General features: G+C 40.6%; 1 protein-coding gene across 1 annotated transcript; it reads right to left on the reverse strand.

Moving 5' to 3' along the window:
* Positions 1 to 688: 688 nt before the first annotated feature.
* On the reverse strand, positions 689 to 19,879 carry LOC112262961 (alpha-1A adrenergic receptor-like). Its single transcript, XM_024438863.2, has 3 exons — positions 19,667 to 19,879; positions 7,746 to 9,475; positions 689 to 1,755 (listed from the first exon to the last, which is right to left on the reverse strand). Exons 2-3 carry the CDS (start codon positions 8,647 to 8,649, stop codon positions 1,244 to 1,246), a joined length of 1,416 nt encoding a protein of 471 aa, XP_024294631.1. The 5' UTR covers positions 8,650 to 9,475; positions 19,667 to 19,879; the 3' UTR covers positions 689 to 1,243.
* Between the last annotated feature and the right edge of the window lie 4,598 nt (positions 19,880 to 24,477).

Below are 24,477 nucleotides of genomic sequence, written 5' to 3' on the forward strand. Positions count from 1 at the left end.
GACCTTGGTAAAGGGTAAGACACTGGGAGAAAGATTACAATTTTGAACAATTTGTGAGGTTACCACCAATTACATATGTACAGACTTGACCTAGAATGCATTGGTAATATTCTTTGTAAGTATACAACTTGTAAACATTACACAAGGAACACACAATTTGGTCCTTCTTAAGAAATAACTTCACAAACCCCAATATCTTATCAGGAATATCTGGAATAAATAATACATATATTGATATAGCTAAAGTGTAGATCCCAGTAAGATCCCCATGGAAAACATTTTCTAACATGTATATTTAAAGGGGGGGGGGGTGGTATATTTTGCTCTTGGGGAACTATCACTTTTGGCATTAGATTGGAATAGTAATTTGGACGGTTTTTCTTTACTATTCAAATCAAATGGATGGTAAAGTGTGAAGAGTGGCAAAGACCACCTGAGAGAATGTGCACTTGTCTTAAAGGCCCAGTACAGTCAACAATGTGATTTTACTGTGTTTTATATATATTTCCACACTATGAGGTTGGAATAATACTGTGGATTGTGAAAATTATGATGATGCCCTTTTAGTGTAAGAGCTGGATAGAGTTGTGGCCTGCCTGGTGGCATCACCAGGTGGTAAATTAGTTAATAGACCAATAAGAAAGAGAGTTCCAATAACAGCTAATTTTCCATTTTCCCCTTCCCACTCAGACCACTACCAGACAGCCTTAGCAAAATTCTTGCTTGAGAAATTGCTCTTCGCCAAGAAGCTATTTTTGTTTCTCACTAGTGTAAGACGCTCTGATTAAGAACATCTGCTAAATGACTCAAATCTAAATGTAATGTTACTTTTTGATCATTTTAATTTAAAACAATCACAGCAAGGTACTTAATTGTTACCCAGAAATTAGTTGATATGTAGATAATAACTGCTGCATTGGACCTTTAAATAGTGTCATCATCTCGAGGTAAAACCTTGGTTTAGTGTGTAAAAACAAACAGTCATGAATTTAAACACTGTCATTGTGTATCTGCAGTCAGAGTATTCCAAATATTTCAGAATTTCATCGACCATCTCCACCAGCTATTATTAATGTTCCATCGTTGTAAACTCCACTGGGCTTAGAAAAGTATTCACTATTCACTTTAGTTTCCTTTAATAGCACTGGACCTTGAGGGTAGACCATGCTTTGTTTAAGAGAAGAAGAACTACAGTATTCATACCAGAGACATTCAAAATGATTTACTCCATCATTATATCTGGTTATACGGCCTCTCCATTTTCACAGAAAGACAGCTGGTGGATCTTAATGGTGGGCAGGGCCCCGTGTGGAAGGGGCTGGGGATGGCTGGGCCCCTGGTTGAGGCTCCCATCTCTGATGCAGCAGCAGGTCTTCAGCAAACTCCTACTGCACAGTTGGGCCACCTTAGCCTGTCCTGTCTCTATCTTCCACTCTCTGTCATCCCTAGAGGAAGGTGTGCGGGACAGGGCTATGGAGGAGGAGGGGCTAAGACGGGAGGGGTCACCTCTGCCATCTACTCTCAGAGTGAGAGAATGACCCTGAACCTGGGCTTGACTGAGGCCTGGACCTAGGTGATGAGTGGCTCTTGGCTGGGCTCTCAGACAGCGCACTCCCAGAATACTCTGGAAGGCCTTCTTAAACTCCTGGTTGGAACAGGGGTAGATGATTGGGTTGATGCAGCTGTTGAAGTAGCCCAGCCAGAAGGTGATCTTGAAAACTGTGTCCGAAGGTCTGTATGCCGGGAATATGGAACCTATAATAGGCCACACACACACGCACACAGACACACACACACACACGCACGCACACACACACACACACAGAGAGAGAGAGAATTAGACACGGACACACATGCCACACATAAAGGGAAGAAAACTGATTAACATCAAGGTATTGACGTCAAGGTATCAGTTGATTTAAAATTGCCTTCATAAATCCTACTGCTTCTGATTACAGGGGCTCATGGGAGAAAGTGTGATAGAGAGTGAGCTGCACACTTAATAGTGAAGTAGATTAAATGGTTTAACATGCACATTACATGAAGGACTTTTCACAGCCAATGCTCGACACATTAAAATAATTAAATGGCTAATGTCTTGGATGGCCTTGAATTTGAGCGTCTATCTTCAAAGGTAGGCTGGGTGAGCTGTCTTGTGAAATTCTTTAATGGAGAAGCTGTTGGACAACTTTTAGTGATGTGGAGATGGATAGAGAGCGAGAGAGAGAGAGAGAGAGAGAACTAGGGAAGGAAAGGAGGTGAAGTTTGAGTAGATATGATTCTGTGTCAAGTACATCTCAGATGACTACTGTGCAACAAGCAAGAGCTATTCTACTACTCTTCTTACTACTGAATTCATACATCCTGGAAACCTGATTGCCGTTACTCAGGAAGCCTAATTTTTCTATGAAAAGTTGACACAATAAAGACAGTGATGCAAAGCATGTTAAACAAGCTAAACAAATAATTTCGTTTCATTCTCTCCCTCTACTGCACCAAACAGAGGGTATACAGTGATTTATAGCGACGGAAAACAAGATAGAGTGAGAAATAAATAATGGATGACCAATAAATGTGCTCACTTCCCAAGTGAGACGTTGCCATACATCCAGGAAGACACAGAAGCACACTACTGCTCTAATACTGTAGCTCACTACCAACACCCCCAAATATAATTCATAATGTCAATAATGATTTAAGATAACAATACCAAATATGCATGGTAGGCACAAGTGCAACTACCGACTAACGACCACAGCACCAGCAGACAAGATACCACTACCTTGTGAATGTGTGAGTAAACAGTTGCGTAGCTCTTGGTCATGCCTTTTAAATAGCTACTGGAACAAACCAGTCTCAAAATAAACACACTGCCAAGACAGTGATAGCCCTCTTTAACCCAAATGACCCACTCAAATCCCCACAAGGGTAAGTTTCCCTCTTAAAGAAGAAATAAAGCCTGCCCCAATAAACCAAAGCAAACAAGAATAACCATCCCCAGCTGAACACAATCAATCTTAACTTGAAAACGCTTCTGTGATTTAACAGGATAATAATACATAACATTGTGACATGTTGTCCAGACATGGTAAGGGAGTAGAATCACCACCCTAGCTCTCTATTGCAGTTACTATATTTCTGAGAATGAGAGTGTATAATAAATCGGAACCCTGAGGGGTTAGGAAGGAGTTGACTTGATCTTAAATTTGATTTGATTTGTATTTTCTTCCCACATTCATCCTATACTGAAATGATTAAGCTAACAGGCAGACTTTATCTTTCCTTCCTTCTGTGATCACGTTGATGAAAATGTCTCTATGTGCAAGAGAAATAGATGCTGAGAGAGAGAGAGAGAGAGAGAGAGAGAGAGAAAGAGAGAGAGAGAGAAAGAGAGAAAGAGAGAGAAAGAGAGAGAGAGAGAAAGAGAGAAAGAGAGAGAAAGAGAGAGAGAGAGAGAGAGAGAGAGAGAGAGAGAGAGAGAGAGAGAGAGAGAGAGAGAGAGAGAGAGAGAGAGAATGGTTGTCTGAAAAGTGTGTGTGAAATATGACACAAAAGAAAGTTTCCGGCAGCATGTGCTCAGCACTCCTAACTTCATGCAGCTCACTCCCCCATTCCCCAATGTTGCCAGAGAGACTAGGGGATCATAAACTGGCTCCCCAAACTCTGAGTTACCTCAGCTACCAGGCCACCTATAGGTTGCTAGGGAGGTTGCTAGGGGCAGGACAGCAGACAGTCCTTTTGCCTGCTCAGGTCAGAGCCTCATCAGTCTTTCTCCAAGTGGAGTGCGTGGACAGACGTGAGTGATGTTGTTATTGAATCTTGTGTGCATTTACTGTTGGTTGTTACTAATGCCAGTCATGAATAGTAGTTGATGTGTTAAACGTGTTATTGTCATGTTATGTTCATTATGTATAGTATATTCATTATCTTTGTACAGAACCACATACGTCATCACATACATATGTCCTCTGGAAATGATTAGTTTCATTCCAAAACGCTATACCAATTTTCAGAAATGTTGGTAAATTTGCTTGTATTGTTTAAAGACATTATGAATGATATGAATGTGTTTTTTTTACTATCTAATCATGGCATGGGGGTTGTTCATTGACAGATACGTATTAGTTTAAAATCTGTCGTGTCATGGTTTAATTTCAGAAAGACAAACCTCACTCTCAGAGAAATAAGTAGTACTGCTAGGTTTTACACAGTCACATGGAACAAATAACTACATCTTTCGTAAAGAAATGTACAAATGATATATTTGCGACATCAATATCAAATTTTAAAATATATATAATTAAAGACAGTAATATGAGATCTGTATGTAAAACATTTACATTTGACATTTTAGTCATTTAGCAGATGCTCTTGTCCAGAGAGATTTACAGTAAGTGCATTCATCTTAAGATAGCAAGGTAAGACAAGTACATATCACAGTCAAATACACAGGACACAAACATTCCATTCCAGCTAAACAATGAATGTATAGCGTTTAGCAAAAAAAACATTTTCATACTCTCTCAAATCTATGAATAAAATATCTGACAACAGTAATATTTTACACACACATGAAGGTACCCATAAGCAATCATTTCTGGTGAAAAAATACAAATGTGAAAAATGTGTGGAAATAGCATTCAACTCTTCAAATACAGTTTCTTATGTGTAACTCTCTGTGAGGTTGCCTTATTCACAGACCAGCCAAACTGGAAAGCTGCTTTCTTTCAACCACAGCAGCTCTTTGATCACACTGAAAAGATGACTGGGACAGAGGCTGACTGAAAGTGACCACGCACCCATGCTGAGAGTATCTCTGTTGTCTGAAGAATCCTATGATGACCCAGTGTCTGGCTAGCCTAGTACCAGACCCGGTCACAGCTTTTACCTTTGTTGCCTGCATTGCATCACTGAGACACCTGGCCCAAATTGCAGTAACTCCTCAGTGGCCTTCCGAAAAACCATTCAATTAACACCAAAAACGATTATTTTCACAAGCACTTACGGCTATGGTTGGATAACAAAAATCGACAATGGTGTCTTGGAAATTAATGAATGGAAGTTCCAAACGCACTCTATCTTTCTCTGTAGCTCTCTATCTCTATCACTTTGTGTGTGCGTGCGTGCGTGCGTGCGTGCGTGTGTGTGTGTGTGTGTGTGTGTGTGTGTGTGTGTGTGTGTGCGTGCGTGCGTGCGTGCGTGTGTGTGTGTGTGTGTGTGTGTGTGTGTGTGTGTGTGTGTGTGTGTGTGTGTGTGTGTGTGTGTGTGTGTGTGTGTGTGTGTGTGTGTGTGTGCGTGTGTGCGTGTTCGTGTGAACATCCTCTCTATATTTTCTACACAATAGTAAACACAATAATTTAATCAAATGAAATGATGAGGATAATGGGCCTAGTCTGAAATGTTCATCAATCAGTTTTCTTTTAAAATAATACTGACTCTATTCAAAGATTGTGATAACATCAGTAAATGTTTATGGCAATTATACTTGTTATTGGGCATTGTGTGCTCTGAAATAAAAGCTACTGAAATTACTTTTTTATTCCATTATTTCCACATGAAATACCACATTATGGTAAGTGTATGTACAGTTGGGGTCGGACGTTTACATACAATTTAGCCAAATACATTTAAACTCAGTTTTTCACAATTCCTGACATTTAATCCCAGTAACAATTCCCTGTCTTAGGTCAGTTAAGATCACCACTTTATTTTAAGAATGTGAAATGTCAGAATAATAGTAGAGAGAATTATTTATTTCAGCATTTCTTTATTTCATCACATTCCCAGTGGGTCAGAAGTTTACATACACTCAATTAGTATTTGGTTGCATTGCCTTTAAATTGTTTAACCTGGGCCAAATGTTTTGGGTAGCCTTCAACAAGCTTCCCACAATAAATTGGGTGAATTTTGGCCCATTCCTCCTGACAGAGCTTGTGTCGGCCTCATTGCTCTCACACGCTTTTTCAGTTCTGCCCACAAATTTTCTATGGGATTGAGCTCAGGGCTTTGTCATGGCCACTCCAATACACCTTGACTTTGTCCTTAAGCCATTTTGCCACAACTTTGGAAGTATGCTTGGGGTCATTGTCCATTTGGAAGACCCATTTGCAACCAAGCTTTAATTTCCTGACTGATGTCTTGAGATGTTGCTTCAATATATCCAATTAATTTTCCTCCCTCATGATGCCATCTATTTTGTGAAGTACTCCAGTCCCTCCTGCAGCAAAGCATTCCCACAACATGATGCTGCCACTCCTTGTGCTTCACAGTTGGGATGGTGTTCTTCGGCTTTCCTCCAAACATAATGGTCATTATGGCCAAATAGTTATATTTTTGTTTCATCAGACCAGAGGACATTTCTCCAAAAAGTACGATCTTTGTCCCCATGTGCAGTTGCAAAGCGTAGTCAGACTTTTTTATGGCGGTTTTGGAGCAGTGGCTTCTTCCATGCTGAGCAGCCTTTCAGGTTATGTCGTTATAGGACTCGTTTTACTGTGGATATAGATACATTTGTAGCTGTTTTCTCCAGCATCTTCACAACGTCCTTTGCTGTTGTTCTGGGATTGATTTGCACTTTTCACACCAAAGTACGTTCATCTCTAGGAGACAGAACGCGTCTCTTTCTTGAGTGGTATGACGGCTGCATGATCCCATGGTGTTTATACTTGCGTACTATTTTTGTACAGATGAACGTGGTACCTTCACGCATTTGGAAATTGCTACCAAGGATGAATCAGACTTGTGGAGGTGTACAATTATTTTCTGAGATCTTGGCTGATTTCTTTTGATTTTCCCATGATGTCAAGCAAAGAGGCACTGAGTTTGAAGGTAGGCCTTGAAATACCTCCACAGGTACACCTCAAATTGATTCAAATTATGTAGCTTCTAGAAGCTTCTGAAGCCATGACATCATTTTCTGGAATTTTCCAAGCTGTTTAAAGGCACAGTCAACTTAGTGTATGTAAACGTCTGACCCACTGGAATTGTGATACAGTGAATTATAAGTGAAATAATCTGTCTGTAAACAATTGTTGGAAAAATTACTTGTGTCATGCACAAAGTAGATGTCCTAACCGACTTGCCAACACTATAGTTCGTCAACAAGACATTTGTGGGAAAACGAGTTTTAATGACTCCAACCTAAGTGTATGTAAACTTCTGACTTCAACTGCATATACTACTAAAAAAATGTCTGGTAGTTTAGTTAGACAAAAGCAGTCATGTATGACAAGTAAAATAAAATAAGGGTGAGGAGAAGATTGACATTTTGCACAGCTCAAACAAATACTTTGATTAGTGTACTCTTTTTAATGATACATTTGCGTTACTTCAGATGGTTTCTATTTGCAAACCAGTTTTAATTCGTGTCATCAATGAAAGTAAATCTTTGCAGATGCAGCCCATTATTGATTAATGCGACAATAGACTACATTTTACATCATCCAACAACCTCACATAACCTAAAATAACTGATTTATTACACACATAAATAAACTTGTTCTATTTCTATGGTTGATACCGTATGACATAAGAAAGGCTTGCATGAGACTGTTGTGAACATCTATTTTGGGAGTCATCCCACACTCCCTCCTACATCCATCTCTGCAATGCAATTTAATTATAAACCCTCATAAATTATTTTGCCAAGTGTAGATACAAAAGGGGGTGGCATTAACAGCATGACACAGCAGCTGTGGAGCACGGTCTACAAGGTACGGAGCCTAGGTACAATGGGTAACACTCACCTATGGGCAGAACCAGGAAGAAAGGCAGCCAGCAGAGCACGAAGCAGCCAACCACAATGCCCAGGGTCTTGGCGGCCTTCTTTTCTCTGGAGAACTTGAGGAGGCGCAGGGCGAAGTGTGTGTGGCTGCGCAGGGCCTCGTCCTCAGACACAGCCGTGTTGCCGCGGTGGATCCTCAGCGTGATGCTCTCTGAGTCTGACTTGTCTGTTTTGTGCCCCTCCCTCAGGCCCCGGCTCTCCTGGCGGGCCACCACATACACCCTGCAGTACATAGACAGTATGATGGCCAGCGGGAGGTAGAAGGAGCCCACAGCAGAGAAGATGGCATAGGCAGGCTCCTCTGTGATCTTACAGATAGACTCATCCTCAGGCGCCGGCTCCTTCCAGCCAAACAGAGGGCCGATGGAGATTGTGACAGACAGAGCCCACAGGCCCACCAGAGCTAGCAGTGCCCTGCGCTCTGTCACGATGGCTGGGTAGCGCAGCGGGTAGCTGACCCCGATGTAGCGGTCCACTGAGATCACACATAGGCTCATGATGGAGGCTGTGCAGCACAGCACATCCACCGCTGCCCATACGTTGCAGAATGGCCGTCCGAACACCCAGTACCCTAAGATCTCAAAGGTGGCAGAGAAGGGCAGCACGATGGAGCTCAGCAGGAGGTCTGCCACCGCTAAGTTGACAATGAAGTAGTGTGTGACTGTGCGTAGGTGTCGATGACAGACCACCGACAAGATAACCAGGATGTTCCCAAAAACCCCAAATATGATGAAGGTCCCAAGTATCAGTCCCAGCGCCACAGCCTTGATCACATTGAGCTCTGGGACAAACGCCTGGCTGCAGTTGGAGCAGTTCTGTGTCGGAGGCTCTGGGGTCATGTTCATGTTGTCTGCTATAGGAACCATCTGTTCTCTATACAGTATTGATACACTGTGCTGCCCTGTACTGTAACAGTAGACTGATAAACAGACTGCAGACAGTTATGTTTGCTGAGAGAAGACAAGGACATCAGAGCACTTTCCTGAGAAATTCAAATAATTCAAATAAGTATCACATTAAGACTGTCATGTCAAATTATAATTTGACTGATGAAGTCTCAATCTAATGAGCAATTAAGATTCATCAAAAATAGTAAGCTATGTTCTTGTTTTAAACACTGAGCGAGACACACATTGTGTATGCAGAGGAATGCTATTTAACACAGAAATCATAATCCATTTTGAGATTGTGCTTGATGTTAAGCCACAAGTTAAAATACAGTTAGGGACCACAAAAGATCTTTGATGGAGTGTGGAGTTGACTCTGACAGTCTGACTTGTCAGAGTCGTATTTGGTTACTGAGGATCATGATCATAGGCATAGCCCTGAGGTAGATCTCTCTGATCTTCCCAATACCTACTTCAAAGTGTACAAGGGCAAGTCTGTGTCATATTAAAAATGTAGAATAGTGGGAAGAGGACAGTGAATCATATACAATCTGCAATCTGAGTAGTTTGGTTTTAGTTTGGCTCAATCCAACTGGAAGAGAATACTGAAAGGTATTCTCACTGAGCTTGAGCTCCACACCAGACCGCTAGCCAGAGTAGGAGTCAGGAGGTAGCAGGGTTATTACAGGTGAAGAGACAGGCCAGTCCCAGGGCAAGTCTGGCCAAGCCTCCTGAAAGTGGGAACAGCCTCAGCTTGGATGTGGATGAGTTGAATAGTCACTGTGCATCTGTGGCATGACTCTCCCTGAAAAAAAGAAGAGATACAGCCACAGTGATGCTTTGGTCTGAGTAAGACTAAGTATAAGCTGGTATGACATTCAACCACCACAACAGATCTCATGCAAAATCAAACCTCAGTAAGACAAGTCGCTACATCTTTTAAAACATTTTCAGACAGCCACAATTTGTATTCTGCCACGTGTTTCAATATCATTAGCTGCTTAAAATTACCTATCTGGCCCCTATCCAGTCCCATTGTATGGGAGATACAATCCCTTTTCTCGTCCTGAATTCATTTCCTTTTTGAAAGAAAAGCAGGTGCAGACTTTGCACCTGCTGCAAATGCTGAGCAAATCTGTCCCTTTTTCTCAATTTATCTGTGTAGCCTAAGAATGGAATAGAAGGAAAGCCTCCATATAAAATTGGATTTGATTTCTGACTTTTATGACGTAAAAATGTATTCATCTGTCTTAAGACAAGCAGTGTGCCATATCCTTTCGTGTACTGTATACATTGCCTTCAGAAAGTTTTCACACCCCTAGAATTTTTCCACATTTTGTTGTTGTGTTGGAGCCTGAATTTTAAATATTTTAAATTGAGGATTTGTGTCACCCATCTACACACATTACTTCATAATGTCAAAGTCGAATCATGTTTTTAGAATTGTTTACAAATTAATTCAAAATGAAAAGCTGAAATGTCTTGAGTCAATAATTATTCAACCCTTTTGTTATGGCAAACCTAAATAAACTAAACATTTGCTTAACAAGTCATATAATAAGTTGCATGGATTCACTCTGTGTGCAATAATAGTGTTTAACATGATTTTCAAATGACTACCCCCATCTCTGTACCCTACACATACAATTATCTGTACGGTCCCTCAGTCGAACAGTGAATTTCAAGCACAGATTGAACCACAAAAACCAGGGAGGTTTTCCAATGGTTCGCAAAGAAGAGCACCCATTGGTAGATGGGTAATAAAAAGCAGACATTGAATATCCCTTTGAGCAGGGTGCAGTTATTAATTACACTTTGGATGATGTATCAATACACCCAGTCACTACAAAGATACAGGTGCCCTTCCTAACTCAGTTGCCAGAGAGGAAGGAAACTGCTCAGAAATTTCACCATGAGGCCAATAGCGATTTTTTTTTAAGGTACAGAGTTTAATGGCTGTGATAGGAGTTAACTGAGGATGGATCAACAACATTGTAGTTACTCCACAATACTAACATTAATGACAGAGTGAAAAGAAGGAAGCATGTACAGAATAAAAAATATTCCAAAACATGCATCCTGTTTGCAATAAGGCACTAAAGTAATACTGCAGAAAATGTGGCAAAGAAATTAACTTTTTGTCCTGAATACAAAGCGTTATGCTTGGGGCAAAACCAACACAACACATCACTGGTTACCACTATTCATATTTACAAGCATGGTGGTGGCTGCATTATGTTATGAGTATGCTTGTCATCGACAAAGGACCTGTGATTAATTTTTTAAAGTTAAAAATAAAATAAACGGAAGAGATCTAAGCACAGGCAAAATCCTAGAGGAAAACCTTGTTTTCCAGTCTGATTTCCAACAAGCACTGGAAGACAAATTCACCTTTCCGCAGAACATTAACCTAAAACACAAGGCCAAATATACACTGGAGTTGCTTACCAAGACGACATTGAATGTTCCTGAGTGGCCTAGTTAGTTTAGACTTAAATCTTCTTGAAAATCTAAGAATCTAAGACTTGAAAATGGCTGTCTAGCAATGATCAAAACCCCACTTGAAAGCGCTTGATAAGTTGAAAAAAGAATAATGGGCAAATATTGTACAATCCAGGTGTGCAAAGCTCTTAGAGACTTACCCAGAAAGACTCACAGCTGGCTTTCTCTCCTTCGCTTTCAAAGAGTAAACTTTCATAATAGAGGACATTTTAATTTTCAAGATCTTCCACATAAAAAACAACTGTCTGACTCATGCTAAATGTATCTAATCAGCTTTGTCACTACTGCTCAATGGCATTTGGTACATGGACGTCATCTATGGAATTTAGATTTGATCGAATGCTTGACAACACATTAGAATAATAAAAGTAGATGGAAACAGCCCTAGTTTGGTTTATATTGGGTTATGATAAGCAGCTTTGACTTAGATGATGATATTAGAAGTTCATCTGAGTGCAGCTCTTAGACTATAAATCCATCAGTGTCAAGGTTTATGTATTCTAACCAATTCTCTTGTACTTTGTATGCACACCATCCATTACCATACAGAATAGGTGAAAGTGGAATCAATGGGTGGAAAAAACACACACGGGTAGTAATGGGTCTAAATTAAAACATTACTTAGTTCCCTACTGTCCTCCTTCCCTCTCTCCTCCATCATATTATTGGTTCTGTCTGCTTTCCAACAGACACTGTAAGACAAATTCATCCTTCAGCAGGACAATTACCTAAAACACAAGGCCAAATATACACTTGCGTTGCTTACCAAGATGACATTGAATGTTCCTGAGTAGCCTAGTTACAGTTTTGATTTAAATCGTCTTGAAAATCTATGGCAAGACTTGAAAATGTCTGTCTAGCAATGATTAACAACCAACTTGACAGAGCTTGAATAATATATTTAAGAATAATGGGCAAATATTGTACAATCCAGGTGTGCAAAGCTCTTAGAGACTTACCCAGAAAGACTCACAGCTGAAATAGCTGCCAAAGGTGATTCTAACATGTATTGACTCAGGAGGGTGAATACTTATCCAATCAAGGTACATTAGTGTTTTATTTTCCATAATTTAAAATAATATGTTCGAATTTTTCTTCCACTTTGACATTAAGAGTATTTTGCGTAGCTCATTGAGGAGAAAATGACAATTAAATCAATTTTAATCCCAGATTGTAACACAATAAAATGTGGAAAAAGTCAAGTGGTGTGAATAATTTCTGAAGGCACTGTAATTCATCTTGACTTTGTTGTATGGTGGTGATGCAACAATCTTTCGAGCTGTCTCTCCTTCGCCTTCAAAGAGTAAACTTTCATAATAGAGGACATAGCTACATGTATTTTTCACAATGTCCCACAGAAAACACCCACTGTCTGACTGATGTAAAATTAATCTCATCAGCCTTGTCTCTGCTGCTCAATGGCATTTGGTACATGGACGTCATATATGGACCATCATCGACTCAGTGGGTTTTGTCCAACATGTCTCTGGACCCACTCACTGTCACAGTCATACGCTGGACCTAGTTTTGTCCCATGGAATAAATGTGGTGGATCTTAATGTTTTTCCTCATAATCCTGGACTATCGGACCACCATTTTATTACGTTTGCAATTGCAACAAATAATCTGCTCAGACCCCAACCAAGGAACATCAAAAGTCGTGCTATAAATTCACAGACAACACAAAGATTCCTTGATGCCCTTCCAGACTCCCTCTGCCTACCCAAGGACGCCAGAGGACAAAAATCAGTTAACCACCTAACTGAGGATCTCAATTTAACCTTGCGCAATACCCTAGATGCAGTTGCACTCCTAAAAACTAAAAAAAATTCTCATAAGAAACTAGCTCCCTGGTACACAGAAAATACCCGAGCTCTGAAGCAAGCTTCCAGAAAATTGGAACGGAAATGGCGCCACACCAAACTGGAAGTCTTCCGACTAGCTTGGAAGGACGGTACCGTGCAGTACCGAAGAGCCCTTACTGCTGCTCGATCATCCTATTTTTCTAACTTAATTGAAGAAAATAAGAACAATCCGAAATTCCTTTTTGATACTGTCGCAAAGCTAACTAAAAAGCAGCATTCCCCAAGAGAGGATGACTTTCACTTTAGCAGTGATAAATTCATGAACTTCTTTGAGGAAAAGATTATGATTATTAGAAAGCAAATTACGGACTCCTCTTTAAACCTGCGTATTCCTCCAAACCTCAGTTGTCCTGAGTCTGCACAACTCTGCCAGGACCTAGGATCAAGAGAGACGCTCAAGTGTTTTAGTACTATATCTCTTGACAAAATGATGAAAATAATCATGGCCTCTAAACCTTCAAGCTGCATACTGGACCCTATTCCAACTAAACTACTGAAAGAGCTGCTTCCTGTGCTTGGCCCTCCTATGTTGAACATAATAAACGGCTCTCTATCCACTGGATGTGTACCAAACTCACTAAAAGTGGCAGTAATAAAGCCTCTCTTGAAAAAGCCAAACCTTGACCCAGAAAATATAAAAAACTATCGGCCTATATCGAATCTTCCATTCCTCTCAAAAATTTTAGAGAAGGCTGTTGCTCAGCAACTCACTGCCTTCCTGAAGACAAACAATGTATACGAAATGCTTCAGTCTGGTTTTAGACCCCATCATAGCACTGAGACGGCACTTGTGAAGGTGGTAAATGACATTTTAATGGCATCGGACCGAGGCTCTGCATCTGTCCTCGTGCTCCTAGACCTTAGTGCTGCTTTTGATACCATCGATCACCACATTCTTTTGGAGATATTGGAAACCCAAATTGGTCTACACGGACATGTTCTGGCCTGGTTTAGATCTTATCTGTCGGAAAGATATCAGTTTGTCTCTGTGAATGGTTTGTCCTCTGACAAATCAACTGTAAATTTCGGTGTTCCTCAAGGTTCCGTTTTAGGACCACTATTGTTTTCACTATATATTTTACCTCTTGGGGATGTTATTCGAAAACATAATGTAAACTTTCACTGCTATGCGGAAGACACACAGCTGTACATTTCAATGAAACATGGTGAAGCCCCAAAATTGCCCTCGCTAGAAGCATGTGTTTCAGACATAAGGAAGTGGATGGCTGCAAACTTTCTACTATTAAACTTGGACAAAACAGAGATGCTTGTTCTAGGTCCCAAGAAACAAAGAGATCTTCTGTTGAATCTGACAATTAATCTTAATGGTTGTACAGTCGTCTCAAATAAAACTGTGAAGGACCTCGGCGTTACTCTGGACCCTGATCTCTCTTTTGAAGAACATATCAAGACCATTTCGAGGACAGCTTTTTTCCATCTACGTAACATTGCAAAAATCAGAAACTTTCTGTCCAAAAATGATGCAGAAAAATTAATCCATGCTTTTGTCACTTCTAGGTTAGACTACTGCAATGCTCTATTTTCCGGCTACCCGGATAAAGCACTAAATAAACTTCAGTTAGTGCTAAATACGGCTGCTAGAATCCTGACTAGAACCAAAAATTTGATCATATTACTCCAGTGCTAGCCTCTCTACACTGGCTTCCTGTCAAAGCAAGGGCTGATTTCAAGGTTTTACTGCTAACCTACAAAGCATTACATGGGCTTGCTCCTACCTATCTCTCTGATTTGGTCCTGCCGTACATACCTACACGTACGCTACGGTCACAAGAAGCAGGCCTCCTAATTGTCCCTAGAATTTCTAAGCAAACAGCTGGAGGCAGGGCTTTCTCCTATAGAGCTCCATTTTTATGGAACGGTCTGCCTACCCATGTCAGAGACGCAAACTCGGTCTCAACCTTTAAGTCTTTACTGAAGACTCATCTCTTCAGTGGGTCATATGATTGAGTGTAGTCTGGCCCAGGAGTGGGAAGGTGAACGGAAAGGCTCTGGAGCAACGAACCGCCCTTGCTGTCTCTGCCTGGCCGGTTCCCCTCTTTCCACTGGGATTCTCTGCCTCTAACCCTATTACAGGGGCTGAGTCACTGGCTTACTGGGGCTCTCTCATGCCGTCCCTGGAGGGGGTGCGTCACCTGAGTGGGTTGATTCACTGTTGTGATCATCCTGTCTGGGTTGGTGCCCCCCCCCTTGGGTTGTGCCGTGGCGGAGATCTTTGTGGGCTATACTCAGCCTTGTCTCAGGATGGTAAGTTGGTGGTTGAAGATATCCCACTAGTGGTGTGGGGGCTGTGCTTTGGCAAAGTGAGTGGGGTTATATCCTTCCTGTTTGGCCCTGTCCGGAGGTGTCCTCGGATGGGGCCACAGTGTCTCCTGACCCCTCCTGTCTCAGCCTCCAGTATTTATGCTGCAGTAGTTTATGTGTCGGGGGGCTGGGGTTAGTTTTTTATATCTGGAGTACTTCTCCTGTCCTATTCGGTGTCCTGTGTGAATCTAAGTGTGCGTTCTCTAATTCTCTCCTTCTCTCTTTCTTTCTCTCTCTTGGAGGACCTGAGCCCTAGGACCATGCCCCAGGACTACCTGACATGATGACTCCTTGCTGTCCCCAGTCCACCTGGCCATGCTGCTGTTCCAGTTTCAACTGACCTGAGCCCTAGGACCATGCCCCAGGACTACCTGACATGATGACTCCTTGCTGTCCCCAGTCCACCTGGCCATGCTGCTGCTCCAGTTTCAACTTCCACCTGACTGTGCTGCTGCTCCAGTTTCAACTGTTCTGCCTTATTATTATTCGACCATGCTGGTCATTTATGAACATTTGAACATCTTGGCCATGTTCTGTTATAATCTCCACCCGGCACAGCCAGAAGAGGACTGGCCACCCCACATAGCCTGGTTCCTCTCTAGGTTTCTTCCTAGGTTTTGGCCTTTCTAGGGAGTTTTTCCTAGCCACCGTGCTTCTACACCTGCATTGCTTGCTGTTTGGGGTTTTAGGCTGGGTTTCTGTACAGCACTTTGAGATATCAGCTGATGTACGAAGGGCTATATAAATAAATTTGATTTGATTTGATTTGAATATACTGTAGATTTGATCGAATGCCTGACAACACAGTAGAATACTAAAAGTGGATGGAAACAGCCCTAGTTTGGTTTATATTGGGTTATGATAAGCAGCTTTGACTTAGATGATGACATTAGAAGTTCATCTGAGTGCAGCTCTTAGACTATAAATCCATCAGTGTCAAGGTTTATGTATTCCAACCAATTCTCTTGTACTTTGTATGCACACCATCCATTACCATACAGAATAGGTGAAAGTGGACCGTTAGTGATGGGTCTAAATTAAAACATGACTTAGTCCCTTACTGTCCTCCTCCCCTCTCTCCTCCGTCATATTATTATTACCGCAGCGTGACCTTTCTTCTGTGCCCTACAGAGTCCTGCTCCACACTGGCTGAGCAGCTGCTGAAGCAGCCTGGTGAACTCCTGTGTACAGCCAGATGCCACTTACATTCACACCTCCAACTAGTTCCTGCGTGTGGTGTGCTGCTGGAGAGAACACTGGGATGGTGCAATAATATTACTCACGGTGTGGGTTATAACACACAACAGCACTTGGCTTGTGTCCTAGCAGGGCGAGAGTGCTCATTTGCTTTAAGGGCAATATAGGTGCTGAACCAGTATCTCTAGACCTCTCTAACGCCCCGAAAGCTCAGATTCAAACTCCCATTCACCAGCTCTGAACGCGTTCTAATGTCTAAATACGTTTGTTGTTCAAAAAAAGGTCTAAATAAAAATGTACAAGCAACCCAAAAAAATCATATTCTGCACCTCCAATCACTCATTACTGCCCCTCACAGGTCGGAAGTCTACAACAGCTCAATAAATTGGAGGTGCCGAATAGACATTTTGCTTGTACATTTTTTATTTCATTTTTATTTAGACCTTTTTTGGAAGCACATACCAACCGTGACAGGAGTAAATGAAGATAATTGCTCAGCAAAACTTATTATAATATTATAATGTTTGCATAGCTGGTGAATGGGAGTTTGAATCAGAGTTTTCTAGGCGTTAGAAAGGTCTCTAATGCACAGATACTTACTTGGGTAGTGTACTAGCAGGAGAGTGCTCATTTGATTTAAGGGCAATATAGGGTGCTAAGACAGTGTCTGATTTTAGCCACTGAAGCGCGTGGGACAAATAAAAAACTGCCCATGGCAAAGTTATGAATAAACAACAATGACATTTGCATCATTGTCACACATGAAAGCATTACTTAATGAGTTTCCCTCAGCATAGTGCCTTATAAGCATCATCTGGATGTTAGAAATTAGGTGCATACCAGACTCAGGTGCACAGGTAACATGAAATGCCTCAATAAATTACCACAAACCCAAACCGCAAAGACATTATACTCAAATCAAGAAAACAAGGATTGTTTGTGTCTAGCAAGCTGCACAGACAGCCAAACCCCTCTAAATGGTGCCTGTTAGGATTTGTTCAAATTAGGGATGGTAAAAGCATTACATTATGCCTGAGACAGTGTGTCCACATAACGGCAGACATGACTGCCCCTAAAGCAACATCCATTCTGTCCATGCTTACATCACAATTACTGGTACGCTTTAATGAACAATTATCACATTATTGCAGGAGTATGGTGGTATTCACTGTCTCCGACCATTAGCTCTAGTCAAGTCATAATGCCAGAGAAGCCGGTGTTTGGAGTATATATTGGCGCGGGTGTTGTTAGGCCGAGACGAAGTCGGAGGCCGGCAAACCGTGCCAATATATCCTCCGAACACTGGCTTCGAGGGCATTATCACTTTTATACAACGAGTTACCAACATATTCAAATAATGATTTACATATTTTCATTTAAATCCTTATTTTGATTCATTTATTCATACTATTTCATCCTTCCACAAGATATAGTCCTGACACAAATCGAGGGTTGCTACCCAAGCTGGCTGGTCGATCTTTCTATCGGTTCAGTTGCCAGAGACACGATCCATTCGTTTTTGTTCTGTATCTATGGACACGACCCAGTTATTTGATCTACATGTTCTATTGCCATACTTATCCCTTGCTTGCTAGCTAGCCAACTACGGCTAACTTTGTCACGTCAAACAGTGCAGCCAGAATAAAAACAAAGTAGATGCATTTGCATTTGTTTAAGCTGTTTTCTAGTGGAATTTATTTGGATACATCAATAACGATGAGCTAATGAGGCGCGATTTCACCTGGTATAGAAAATTTGATCCTCGTCAGGACACTATTGTTCATGGGAAATAGACAACAACACAGCAAACCCAATTCCTTGAAACTGAAGCTGGAAAGACTGCAAACTAGCTGCACTTTGTTTCCTTTTCTTTGTATATATCCATAAAATTATGCTTATTCATGATTTTGACTGGCTGACAAAAGCTGCCTGCCTGTCTGTGTAATCCCGACTCGTGACAAGTTCATTACTATGCGACAGCTGTAGATCGAATATGAATATTGAAGCAATGTTGCAAATGTCGGAGAGACAGACAGCAATGTTTATACTAATCTCCGCTGTTGAAAACTAAATTTTAGTCTAAAAGATGAGATAATGGCTAGATGTTCTTTGTAGTGGAGATATAAATTGCCTGGCTGGGCAGATGAGACAGTGGATTTCGCAGTCAAATGGAACAGAGTAAATAGGCATTTTAACATCATAGATTTAGCAGGTGGTCATTTGTAGAATATACACCAGCTGGAATGCGGTTTTAGCCAATCAGCATTCAGGATTAGAAACACCCATTGTATAATGCTCAGTAATCACACTTTGTTTTTTCATACATTAATGGACTCTGTGGTGACCTCTCACAGCTCAATTCTATTACATGAAAAACTGATGGAAGACAATGAATATACAGTAGGCCCAGTGGGAAAAATACATAAAATAAATACAAATACACAATTTATAAGAACAACATACTATTTCCTCTGCAAAGAAAGAAAGAAAGAAGCCATGGAAGCCATGGCTTAACTATAGACTGTTTCTCCTTACTGCTTGCTCTTCAAGGCTCATGCAAGGTGCAACGCAACAAACAATTAAACATATTATTTCATACATCGTTATAGCCTACTGTAGCAAGCACATAGGCTATAGGTTTTGGAATTATTTCATTGTACAAATTTAAACTACACAATCTAGGCTCTGCAAAAGCGCCACATATCTAACGTTGATTAGGTTATTGACTAGTATTCAAAATGACAAAGTTTGTTGAACTATAGACACTAGAAGGAAACGTTTTCTTTCTGTAAAGAATAAGAATAATGAGAGAATGAAAAAGTCGAGTAGATGTTCCGTCTTTTTGACCATAACTGTGATTCTCATAAATTGAACTGTTTTCAATATACTTGGATGTAATTTTAAACCAATACTAGTCTACATTTCGTTCTCCTTAGACTATTTTTCCAATACGGTACATCAAAGTAGCCTATGCAATACATGAAAACATTAATAACATATCTGTTGACAATCCACTAAAAATAGATTGCAATAAATGAGTTACTTCTTCAAAAAAAAAATCGATCCCATTGACCAAAGCAATCAAACATTTTCACTGGACCGTTACTCACCTAACTCTTGACACTTGTCCGGATGGTTTGAACAGCAACAAATGTCAAGTATACGGAAAAGCAAAAAGAAAGATGAAAAAGGAGCATTGTAAGGTGTAAAAAGGACAGGGTGTTAATAACTGCGGGCTTTTGTGATATGCTACGCTTTCTCGACCGAGGTGAGGTATCGGATATTAATTCAGATAGCCAAGTGCGCTCCTAATGGAAAGCCCTGGATCCATTTAAGTGCTGCTCTTCAAGAGCATTTACTCCTTGAAACGATGACTACGAAATGAGTCATTGCTACCACCCCTTCACCCCCCCGCCTCCACTATAGCCTATACATTTCAGCTTCCTTCTACAAATCAGCATACCATGCGTCATCAATATTTATACAAAACTTTAGATTTTCCCAGCGATTTCTCAGCGATTGCACAGCCATATTTCATGGTTTCCAGAAAATTATGATTCATTATAGCACGGTCGAACTAAGGAATCGAATGAAACTGGTTTGGAGACGCTGTATATTGTTTATTCTTTAATTAATTGGTTTACAGTTATGTTACATTAAACTCAAAATGATTGCGGTGGAGGGTCCATAAAGAAGACCTAAAGTTCTGGAAAATGCCTGAGGCACCCCCCGCCCCCCACTGTGTTTTTAATGCTAAAAAAGATGTCTGCTGGTCAAAGAGTTTAGAAGAGCTGTAGAACAAAACATGTGTTTATGTGTTGTGGATTAAATAGATTAGTCTCATATCCCCCATGGGCCTCAAACAAACACAAAGACGTAGACACACACAATAAGCAACAAGACATTGACACACATGGATAAATCCTCAAATAGTATAAACTGCCATGCGGTTGAAATCTTATCTCAAATGGTTCCAGATGTAAGATATTTATGGGGTGCTGGGAACTGTACGATATCTGAGCCTTACAGTGAGAGATGACTGTAGTTAGGGCACTGAAGATAAATTACTTTACCAGGGATAGATGTCCCTGAAAAGACCATCTGACCATCTTCGGCTTCAACAATTCATCTGAGGCTCATTACCTTCATCGATATGCTGTGCTTTACTCCTAGTCCCCCCCTCTCTACCATCCATTGTAAACTGTCCATAGCTTGTTTGTTTTCAAGCTCATAAAGATTCAACACCAACACAAGCCTTTAGGGTGCTACTGTATCATAGCAAAGAATCCTTTCTCCCCCACAAGCAGATGAGCAGCGAACCACCTCTCAGTACCTGCTTCTCCTGCCTGGGGACGATTCACTTTCCCCTCACAGCGCTTACAGTACATCACCATGACAACTCCTAGTTGTTCATCATCATTTAAAATGACTAGCAATGGTACACTCATAGAAAAAGGGTTCCAAAAGGGTTCTTTGGCTGTCCCCATAGAACTGTTTTGAGTTCCATGTTGAATCCTGTGGAGGATTTTACATGGGACCCAAAAGATTCTACCTGGAACCAAAAAGGGTTATTCAAAGCGTAAGCCTTTTAGGTTCTTGGTAGAACCTTTTTTTCTAAGAATGTTGTTACAGATGCTGTATCTTAATTTGATCAACCTGTTGTTGCAGGAATGTTCCTAACGAAAAATGCATCGACCACTACAAAAAATGTCCAATAACTATAATTCCCATAATAATTCCCATTTCTTGTCGCTGCAGGATTGTTTTCCTGCTGTAGCAAACTGGCTCAAATTAAGATCCTACATCTGTATGTAAACATATTTAGTAAACATATAATAAACATATTTAGCAGTGATGAAATTTGGGTTGCACAGAGGGGTTGGGTCAAATGCGGAAGACACATTTCGGTTGAATGCATTCAGTTGTGCAACTGACTAAGTATCCCCTTTCCCTTTCCCACATTTGGGTTGCTGCAGAGCAAATCTGTTCTGACCCTTCCTTATTAAACATCTAACATTTTAATTCACTGATGAGATATTATCAGTGATGAAAAAACATCAAGGACGTCATTAAATTGAATGATGGAATATGAACACATGCTAAACATTTTAAATAAATAACTGTGCTGTGCTGCGCTGTGCTGTGCATGGATCAAGGTATATTATCTTATGAGATTAATTTGGTTAGAGATGAGAGATTTCTCTAAATGTTAGAACAAGAGGAGACTATTACTATAACAGATTGTATCTCTCTTTCCACCCCATCTCTCTCTCTCTCTCTCTCTCTCTCTTTCTCTCTGTCTGTCTGTTCATCTTGTCAAGTTCCATCTGTAAAAGACCTGTCTGAATGGCAATTATCAGTTTGAGCCTTTCAGTCCGCTGAGTTTTGATGTTTCTAAAATCAAGTTAGAGAACATTTACACTTAACTGAGGGACATATCTTGCCTAAACATTTATACAAATTTTGCCATTTACACCGACACTCACCTTAATGACTTCCGCTAGAGATGTTCTTGTTGTCGATCAAATATGTTCCTTGACGGCAACTCCTCAAATTTCACATACATACATATTTTAAACACAGTTATAAGTCGATTGGAGCACACAACCCTCTTTTGGATTTACTGACAAAAAATAATGTACTTCAGTTTCAGCTGCAAGAGCCTTCAAAATGTTAGATGACATTGTATGATCATGGACATCTGTCCAGCAGCCGCTTATAGATACCCGGGTCACATTTACACAGGAAGGTGACAGTCTTAGTTATCCATTTGAACCGAGGATAAAGCCTTACGGAATCTGACGAAATGTGTTAGCGCACCAGCCAATCCTCCACCCACACACAAAAACATCTCAGGTAGAAAAAAAGACAGGCTTGTGCATCATTGGTTGAAGTGTGTTCAAGCCTCACATAGGCAGACAGATTGAAGATGAGGAAGAAATTCTTGCATGCTTGAAAACCAACATTATCTTGTCAGATAATATTCAACAGGTTAGAAGTACAAGAGCCAAAACAGTGAATATCTCATTCTCTGTGAACCCCTCACTTTAGCTAATTTCACCTTTTCCATCCATTTTAGAGGAATTTAAACCGTTCTATCTATGTAACGGCGGCTATGGGGAGCATCGACTAACGACCCCAGCTCAGTAGGAAGAGATGAACCCTGCTTGGGTAGAGCCAAACGAACTAACACTGGCCACCGCTCTGTGAGTGAATCAACTGCAGTGTTAGTTTGGCCCGGTGCCCATAGTTAGCCTATAGCCCAAAATCCTATGCCTTTCATATGTTTCTAATCGGGCCATAGTGATACTGCGTATTATTGTCATTGTTCTAAACGCGGAATTTTAAAAAAATGATCTTTGATTTCACTTTGGCCTGCCTCTGCGGTTGTGTTTTGCCGTGGGATTTTAGAACTCTGCGTTTGACATTTCCAGTCATGGCACTGTCTGAATTGCTGTAATGAAGTCGGCCCTAATTATTTTTGCCGATGGAACTCTGCCCCCAAACAGGACTCTAATTATGGCCCTGCTGCAGCTGCCTGACTGCTGCACATACACAAACATCCCCGGGGCTATGCACATCTGGTATTATGCTATAACTGACTGTGGGGGGAAAATGCTCTCGTGGTTATCATCTAAAATGACAACCCTTCACGTCTCCTTTGGACCAATGACAAACTATTTTAGATGTTGACAAACTGACTCTTGCGTGAGTTAGGGCTTGGTTTCACACATGGTTTAATCATGTTACTATGTTGATGTGTTTTACTGGCTTTAGTGTCATGTCTTTTGAGTCTTAATGAGTGAGTTTTGAAAAGGAAAATCAATGCCTTACACCCTGAAACAGAAATAAAAATACCAGTACTAATATTTTTCCAATTAAAATGGCCATTACATCTTTATGTTAAAAGTAACATGAAGTCAATGTAAATGAAGTATTGGTTGCCATCAAGTCTAACCATCTGTTTTATCTGATCACGGAGTAATTATCTAATAATCCTCTGAATCAGTTTCACATCAATACACCATTATTTAAGATTCCATTACCAAATTCCAGAAGGAACTGTTGGGCCATCATTAATTAAACAATACCGATACATTTTAGTAGCTTTGTTTACTCAAAAATTCTATACAAGGAAATAAATGTTTCCCACAGACATTTTTGTTTGCGCTCTCTGCACTACCAGAAATCTATACCAGAAGTCTACGCAATGCATCATTTAAAGTGCCTTCAGAAAGTATTCACACCCCAAGAAAAAATGAAACACTAATATATCTTGATTAGATAAGTATTGATTCCCCTGAGTAAATACATGTTAGAATCACTTTGGCAGTGATTACAGCTGAGTCTTTCTGGGTCGGTCTCGAAGAGCTTTGCACACCTGGATTGCACAATATTTGCCCATTATTTTAAAAAATTACGTATCAATCTCTGTCAAGTTGGTTGTTAATCATTGCTAGACAGACATCTTGCCATAGATTGTCAAGACGATTTAAGTCTAAACTGTAACTAGGCCACTCAGGAACATTCAATGTTGTCTTGGTAAGCAACTCCAGTGTTTATTAGGCCTTGAGTTTTAGGTTATTGTCCTGCTGAAAGATGCATTTGTCTCCCAGTATCTGGTGGAAAGCAGACTGGACCAGGTTTTCATCTAGGATTTTTCCTGTGCTTAGCTCTGTTCTGTTTCTTTTTATCCCACCAAAAACTCCCTAGTCCTTGCCGATAACAAACATATCCATAACATGGTGCAGCCACCAACATGCTTGAAAATATGAATAGTTGTACTCAGTGTTGTTGTGTTGGATTTGTCGCAAACATAATGCTTTGTATTCAGGACAAAAAGTTGATATATTTTCCACATTTTTTTTGCAGTATTACTTTAGTGCATTATTGAAAGCAGGATGCATGTTTTGGAATATTT

The sequence above is a fragment of the Oncorhynchus tshawytscha genome, linkage group LG12 (genome assembly GCF_018296145.1).
Source record: "Oncorhynchus tshawytscha isolate Ot180627B linkage group LG12, Otsh_v2.0, whole genome shotgun sequence".
NCBI lineage: Eukaryota > Metazoa > Chordata > Actinopteri > Salmoniformes > Salmonidae > Oncorhynchus > Oncorhynchus tshawytscha.